The sequence below is a fragment of the Cibotium barometz genome, chromosome 65 (genome assembly GCF_041138505.1).
Source record: "Cibotium barometz isolate CiBa-2024 chromosome 65, ASM4113850v1, whole genome shotgun sequence".
Classification (NCBI taxonomy): Eukaryota; Viridiplantae; Streptophyta; class Polypodiopsida; order Cyatheales; family Cibotiaceae; genus Cibotium; species Cibotium barometz.
The window spans coordinates 18,515,838-18,523,453 of record NC_141110.1 but is presented as its reverse complement, the minus strand read 5'-3'; the positions used below and the strand labels follow the sequence as shown (position 1 = coordinate 18,523,453).

General features: G+C 42.1%; 1 protein-coding gene across 1 annotated transcript in view; it reads right to left on the bottom strand.

Moving 5' to 3' along the window:
• Positions 1–7,329, bottom strand: part of LOC147603000 (synaptonemal complex protein 1-like) — a 7,627-nt gene extending 298 nt beyond the window's left edge. Inside the window, exons 1-21 of the mRNA XM_086797293.1 lie at positions 6,992–7,329; positions 6,851–6,900; positions 6,558–6,765; positions 6,341–6,466; positions 6,041–6,139; positions 5,786–5,940; positions 5,384–5,693; positions 5,075–5,292; positions 4,353–4,601; positions 4,103–4,231; positions 3,909–3,977; positions 3,680–3,790; positions 3,474–3,578; positions 3,259–3,372; positions 3,036–3,143; positions 2,836–2,943; positions 2,558–2,650; positions 2,252–2,344; positions 2,001–2,057; positions 1,690–1,776; positions 1,529–1,600 (exon numbers count right to left, since the gene is read on the bottom strand). Of these exons, the coding sequence (XP_086653419.1) occupies positions 1,529–1,600; positions 1,690–1,776; positions 2,001–2,057; positions 2,252–2,344; positions 2,558–2,650; positions 2,836–2,943; positions 3,036–3,143; positions 3,259–3,372; positions 3,474–3,578; positions 3,680–3,790; positions 3,909–3,977; positions 4,103–4,231; positions 4,353–4,601; positions 5,075–5,292; positions 5,384–5,693; positions 5,786–5,940; positions 6,041–6,139; positions 6,341–6,466; positions 6,558–6,765; positions 6,851–6,900; positions 6,992–7,169 (2,739 nt within the window). The 5' untranslated portion in view covers positions 7,170–7,329. The remainder of the gene's footprint in view (positions 1–1,528; positions 1,601–1,689; positions 1,777–2,000; positions 2,058–2,251; positions 2,345–2,557; positions 2,651–2,835; positions 2,944–3,035; positions 3,144–3,258; positions 3,373–3,473; positions 3,579–3,679; positions 3,791–3,908; positions 3,978–4,102; positions 4,232–4,352; positions 4,602–5,074; positions 5,293–5,383; positions 5,694–5,785; positions 5,941–6,040; positions 6,140–6,340; positions 6,467–6,557; positions 6,766–6,850; positions 6,901–6,991) is intronic.
• Between the last annotated feature and the right edge of the window lie 287 nt (positions 7,330–7,616).

Here is a 7,616-nt window from a genome sequence, read left to right as displayed (position 1 = left end):
CTTTAAAGCATTATTGTTAATGCAATGCATGCATGCATGCTATTTGATCTCAAATTAGTTTTTACTGTAGGAAATTTTAAACATGCAGTATTTTGCTGCTAAGTTATTACTGGACTTCCTGTGCGAGTATGCCAAGAACTTCTTCCCGCATGACAAGAAGTGCAGGTAATGAAGGGGAGTAAAGAGCTGGTGAATGCAGGGGGTAGGACAATAAAAAAGAGGAGCGGAGTATGAGAAGGGCAAGCAACTCCAGGTGTGAGCACTGAGCAGGGCTTAACAGAGTTGAGCTTCCGCAAATTAATTGTAGGAGAGTTGAACTACTGTAATCTTGCTTGGCAAAAAGAAACCATTAATAAGGCTGGAAGGGTGAAGAGACGAGCCCGTTCCGATCAAGAGTATAGCGTAAAGAATCAAGATCCTCAAAATTCATACTCTTTAGTGTGAGCCCTGAATTCATAATGTTTTTCTAGGTAAGATTCAAGAGGGTATATTTATGCTTCCTGTTTTTTCTTAAATTTTTTAAATTTAAAAGAGAGAGCACACTTAGTAGTATACTGGAATGATTCCATCACTTTATTGAATTTTCTTATAATGACTATCCCAGCCCATCAAAAAGCTGCCATTTTTTTTGACAAAATCCTTGTCCATTTGTAACATTTTCACTTCTTGACAAAATCATTCTACGGGTGCCGGTGGGCGACGTGGGAAAGGTAGAGCAAGGGAGGGGGATTCTGTCCATCCATTCGTGACATTTCCAGCCCATCTGTGTGGGGGGTCTGTACAAGACCTAACTAGGTGGGAGAAGCCAAATGGATATTTTTTTCACCTTTCAGCCTTGTACTCTCATGTTTCTCATGTTTCGAGTAGAAGTCAATCGTTGAGTTCGATTCTACCCGCGTGCAATCCCAAATTCAGTACCCTTTCTCTCATTAAAAAAACAATGTACTTGACGGCACATAAACTAGTTTAGCTTCTTCCTCTGACCCGAGACTCTCGGGGATTCAGAAAAGCCAACCTATTAGGTGTGAAGTAACGAAAAGATTATATTAGGCCCTTTAGGGTTCATGGACGAAGAACCGTGCCCACGTGCCCACTTTTTGTTGTGAATAGCCAATCAAAAAGGCTCAAACCAAAACTTGGGCACCCACCCTTACATACAAACAAAATAAAAGTGTAATCGTAATCTCTCCATTTCCTGACTAGGATGCCACCTAGAGCCCAAACTTTGGCAACACAAAACTAGCTTCCCATAGGATGGGCAAGCTGGTTAGAACCAATCAACACAAAGCTCCCTTTTTGATAAGAGGGTAGACAAGAGAGTCCCATTGTCCAACGTTACGTTTTCTGGAGTATATTTGGCTGTGTAAAGAGATGCTGGCATGGCTATGCAACGTTTTCTTGACTGTATTTGGGTATGTGTAAAGAGGGCATGGGTAAGTTACAACTATATGTGAATTTTGGTTGAAAATGCAAGCCCATGCTATGGGCCGGCATGGATGGTGCCCTAGCAGTCTGTAAAGGGCCTTACCTTCCTGTGCTGAGATGAAAGCCTGGTGCTCTTCCTGCTTCCCATTCTCTTCACGTCTAACGGAGATTGGCCCTGTTTGAAACAACTCACTAGTGTCACTACAAGATGAGCAAAACCCAGGATGCAGTTCAGGACCTGCGATTAAACATCCCAATTCTTACCTCAAACATCACCGTGCTCTTTGTTCTCTTGCGTCTGATTGTCTTCCTTCCATCACTTGTTGCAACCTCATACTCATGATGTGTAACCTGCAATCCACAATTCTTTTCTTAACAATCTGATTTCCCTGCCGAGGTGACTGTAGCAAAAGTAGAGCAATACTTCTCGCAATCTTAATGCCACTGCATATGTAATCATGAGGTTATAACTCTGTTTCGGTAGATCCATTTAGACTCTTAACTTTAAAACTCTACGACTTCTTCGGTTGTAAATCGATTGCAAACTTTTAAGTATGGGCATGTCAATAACTTACAGTCTTACTGTGTGTTGGTAAGCTGACACTGTCACATTTTCCTTTCTCATTGGCACTCTGGGTTTGTTTTCCAAGCAAGGGATAGTCAAGAGAAAGTTCAGACAGTAAAGTCAAACACACTGTTGCAATTTATAGTTTCAAGAGGTTCTGCGCCTCCATCCATGTCATTAGGTTATGTTAATCGGCTGCTTTTTCTCCTTGATGTCCATTCATATACGCAGGAAACGTGTAGATACACTGGAGAAAATTACCTCGGTTTTCCTTCCCTCATTCAGATGTGAGTGTCCGTTCACACCCTTAGCTCCAGTAGAATAATCTTGATTGGCCAGTGCATGAGAATGTTCCTGTGCATGAAGTTACAAGAAACTATTCCATGTAAGTGGAAGACTTCATTTCTGAATATCACCGATTTACAAATATAATTTTGAGCGTTCATTGTGTAAAGTCGTTTTGACTTAGCAATCTGGAAGCTACAACTGAATGAATGTGACATTTCTTGATGTTCGCCGCTTTGGATCAACCGAATCTTTTCTTGAGAAACTTTTGAAAATACCCACCTGAAGACGTCTATTCTTTGCTACTTTCGCTTTTGGGTCTTTGCTTTCCAAGCTTTTGCATTTTGCCTCCCAGACTAGAGCCTTCCGTTTGGTCTGAAACACAAAGGGTAGGTTTCTTAGAATTCAGGCTGTCACAGAACACAAAGTTGTCACGACTCTGGAGGAAAGTTAATCTGTTAGAAAAGATGACTATCTGATTGATTTGGTGCTGGTGTTAATTAAGATTGAGTTCATAATGGAGTATCGGACAACGGGTTGAAGACTGCGCCAGAATATACCTCGTCAAGTTCCTTTTGCAAATAAGCTTGCATGCCCAGAGTTGAGTTTTGATGGTCCTCTTCGAGAACTTTACGATCTGCTTCAAAACTACGAACAGCTTCTTCGTACTTTTGACAGACCAAACACGCCAAAAATGCGTCCTGGTTTATTTCGGTGCCAAAAGCACTTCGAGAAATTTTCGTTGCTTTAACTTGCTTACCTTCTTTGACGATTCTTTTAAATCCTCTTCCCTCCTGAGCTTTTCTTCCTTAAGCTGCTCTTGTAAAACACTCAATTGATGTTCCAGTTTTGATGTTCTGTCATCAACCTGAAAAGAGAACGGGTTACGAAACCTCTACCCACTCCAACTTTCATCCGATATAATTAAATTGCAAGGAATAATGTAATCGCACTTGAGAAGTAGGAAGAATGCCTGCCACTACCTTGGAACAGTGAGATAACTTATCGGGCTTAAGTGTTTTCATCTCATCGGTGTGCTTCATTTGCTGCATCTCCTTAGCTTTTAGCTCCAATTCTTGCGTCCTTTTTTCCTTTTCCTGCTTAAACAATATCCACGTAATGCCTTACAGTAAACTATATTGATCGCTTTAATGCACGCAAACTTTTGAACTAGATAGAGCTCATGAAGCCGCCTTACGCTTTCCAGCTCCTGGATCAAAGCATGGTTCTTCTTTATTTCTTCTTGATATTGAGCAAACACCAGGTTTTTCTGTGTCTCGTGGTCTCGCAGCATCTCTTTTGCCTGTAAAGTGTCAGAAACTAAGGAATACAACAAATGGAAATTGAATCTATTCAGCAGATTCTACACTACTAGCCTTAAAAGAAAGCTTGCAATTAGGTTACCTGACTTTCATGTTTATCCTGATGAGCCTTTTGAGTCAGGAAAGCAGCCTCTTGAATTTTGGCTATCCTCGACTCACATTCTTCCTTCATTGCTTCAAGCATCGACTTTGCCTGATTGAGCAAAGAACCAAAAATAGAGTTGATCACAGAGGATAATCTACCACCTGTTCACGCAGAAAATACTAGCTGACAGAAACGCTGCTGCTCAAAAAGGCGTGGAAGCAATTGCCTTCTGTTCTTCCTTGGATATAGCTTCGTTCGTCTCATTTTCATACTTCTTTCTCATATCTGTCATTTCCTGCAGGACAAATTTCTCCGTTGCTTTCTTTGATATCAAACAGCAGAGCAAAGTGCAAAAAATATGGAAACAAAAATATCAAAAGAGGGTGCTTTCACTGCAACTAGAGTGCAACCACCCCAAACCTGATCATTCCTTTCAGAAATCTCTCTGATGTGTTTATATAGCTCCATCTGCTTTGTTTCTAACTGAGTTTCAGCCTGCCTACGAATATCATTAGCAAGCCGTTCAGCCGAATCCTTTTGGTCGACCACCTGTCTTGATGCATGTAGTCTTGTCAATCAAAGCATTTCTAGATCACAGCTTGTATACACCTTTTTAATCTGGCCATGGAACTTAGCTTCTCAGCTTCAAAAATGTGACAGCTTCATTTACCTCTGCATATTGGTCTCTAAGGCGTTTCTGCTCTTCCATTAAACACTCTATCATTTGATCTTTCTCCAAGCAGGTATGACGAAGATGAGACTTTTCATTCTCATGCACAACAAGTAACTCTGCGTCCTCTAAAGCCTTCCTGCTCAGCTTTTCGAGTTCGGCTACCTTTTCGTGGATTGCCTGCCTTGCTTTCTCATTAGCAACGCCGATTTCTGCATTTAAACCAGAGTTTTCTGTCACTAACTCCTCCTGCAAACAAAGGCACAATCATCCACTTTCATTACAACCACAAACCACATGTCCGCCATACAAAATGGCCAATCCTATGAGACCCTTCCACGCAATATAGAGCAACAGAAACCACGTTTCTGCTTACAGGCCAATCCTTTCAAAAAAAAGTTAATTGGCCAATCCTATCAGACCCCTCGCATATAGCATAATGTTTGAAGTCTCTGCATGATTAGCACATGATTCTGAGAACTCCCAAAATTTGCTTCGAGTCACTCGAGTTTAATGCTAAAAGGCAATACAGAGATGTTGCTTCCCTCAGGCTATTTTACACTCGAATAATCGATTTGATTCAGCATAAGAGAAACCATTTCATCCACCCTGGGTACAGTTCTTTATACTGGTGAGTTTCATGCCCTGTTTGCATTTAAGCGTGTAACACTCATCATTGAAAGTGAGCCATAGATCAAGCACATTATAAAGAGGTCGCCTACCTTTCTCATTGTCAATTCCTCTACCAACGTCGATAATGTTGCCACCTTGTCTTGTAAAACTTGAGAACGGTGTTCCACTTTGAGCTTCTCACTTTCCAGTTCACGGAGCTTGTGATAAGTAGAATCCAATTCTTTCTTCAACTCCTGTATTATCTCAGAGCTTTCTCTCTGGCTTATTTCATGACGTTCATTGAGACGCTGCACTTTTTCCTTGAATTCTGTTTTAGAAGGAGAAATTAATTAGACAAGCTGAAAGAGCAACATGACCAATAGTTTCTAAAGGCAAACAGTTTAGGCAGTGGCACTTGCCTTCGATTTGTCTCTCTAAAGCAATTTTTAATCCAGTGAGATCCTGATGCTGTAGTTCGAGATTTTTCAGCTCCTTCCACGTGTCCTCCTTGGCCCGCCTTTCTTCTTGCGCCCATTCCTTGCAACTTATCATCTCTACCAAAAGCTTGTTTGCACTGTCCATAGCCCGACCATTGGCCTCCTCTAGTTCCTTCGCTTTCATGACCATGCCTTCTAGGTTTTTCTTGAGCTCGTCACTTCTCCCCCTTTCGGAGGCAAGCTTGACTTTGAGAGTCTCGACTTGAAGGTCCACTTCATTCTTGGCGTTAATCTGTAGAGAACCAAACAAACTCGAGTCAGAATAAGCATGACCGCTGTCTGCTGCAAGAAGAATATAGCCCGACAACCTTGCCCGAGACTCACCAAGTTCGCCTGAATTCCATTCAGTTCCTTCAACTCAAGAACTTTCATCTCGACTTCAGTTTGAACTTGGTCGAGCTGTTTCTGAGTACACTCTAACCTCCCCCTTTCTAATTGAAGAGACTCATAAGAAGCCTGTAAATGCATTTCCACCTCCGCTGCAAGGTATGCCAACGACAGAGGACTATACTTCTAAAAAAGCAATTTCAAAACATTCCCAGATGAGTAATTTACATCTGCGGATTCACAGCTGATAACCTTTTTCAACTTGAAGCTGCCGAACTCTATCCGTTTCCTGTGCAAGAGAGCGGTTCAATTGCTCGTGGAGCTTTTTCAACTCTGCATACTCGCTTTCCCCTGCCAGATCGAATTTTTTTCCCAGAGAATTAGCATTCGCGCTTTTGTATTGTAGCAAGACTCGGCCTCAGAACAAAAGCTTCATTTACCATGACACAGCCCGTACACAGAACTGCCATTTCATTGAATCTTTCAAGAATGACAAAGGAACTCCTACAATTCGTGTAGAAAATAGACGTGTGCAAATTGAATGCATCTTACAATTTGCAGAAATCCTTTCAGCGTTTTGCTTTTTTGAAGACAAGTCGTCAACCTGCATTTTGGTTTCTTCATAAAACCTCAATCTCTCGGCCAGCTTTAATTCGAGCGTCTGTTTGACTTGATCAGCTGCGTCAAAATTCCACCAGTCTCAGCAGTATCGTGTGAGCGTTCCGTTCAATCTTAGAAACTGGAAAAGGTTTCTAGACCCAGGGCAAACCTTCTTGCACTTGAAGCGCTAGTTGCTGGAGTGTTTCCATCAGTTGATTGCAGAAGGTCTTGGTAGAAGAGAACTTAGAATCCAGACCTTCCCAAAGCTTAAGGGCCTCCTGTTGCTTCACTCTAAGTATGGCATTTTCGTTCTTTGTGTCTTGAAGCCATGTTTCCAGGGACCGAACTTCCCGTTCCGACTTCTCAAGTTTGGAATGCTAGAGGTTGGAAGACAGGATCAGAGAGCCATGACCAGGACGTAGTTATCGTACGACATTGCAAGAAAAAAACGCATCTCCTTACCGCAACCTGGAGATCAGTTTTGACGGACGCCTGTTCTTGAATCATTTTCTCTGCGCAAGCATGAAAACCTAAATTAGTGCTCTGCAATGTAAAATCAATGATATTCTCTCTGGCTGTGATATGCAACGACTCAGTACTCACCTGCGGTGAGTTTCAGTTGTGTTAAGCTTTCGCTTGCTCGGAGATCGGACTTGTTGTAAGCTTCTTGCCGTGGTTGACTTGATTTGATGCCCGATCCAATGAACGCCGTCCTGGCCATGAACTGAGTTTGGCTTTCAAGCGTCCTCATCGCCCCAGGCTTCTGAAGAACCGGCTGCATCTTCGTCGACAAGGATGGAGATTTCAGGTCAGCGACAGGGAGCAAGGCTGTGAGAAAATAAGCTCGACAGGATAGAAACGGTTCTGCAGCAAGAAATGCGTTTGATTTACTATACAGGCTGCAGAGAGAATTAAAAAAGCTCGGCACTAGGGCAGAAATTATGCTTCTCCTAAGAAGCTCTACCAAGATAGAGAGCACGTGAGAAATCCAGCAGATTGTCAAAGCTGTTCTGAGTTCGGCCCTAACTGCTCGTGCTCTGAAGTTCGCCATGCGCTCATGACGGCCATAATAGCACGACTTCAAGTCGTACCGACCAAATAATAGGGAACCCAACTTACCCAAGTGCCAAAGTGCGTTAAAAAAAGGAAAATCAATTAATCAGTTAGTTGATGGTGATCTAGACTTAAATTAACTTTAGAAAAGTGAGATTTTTTTATATCAATAAAG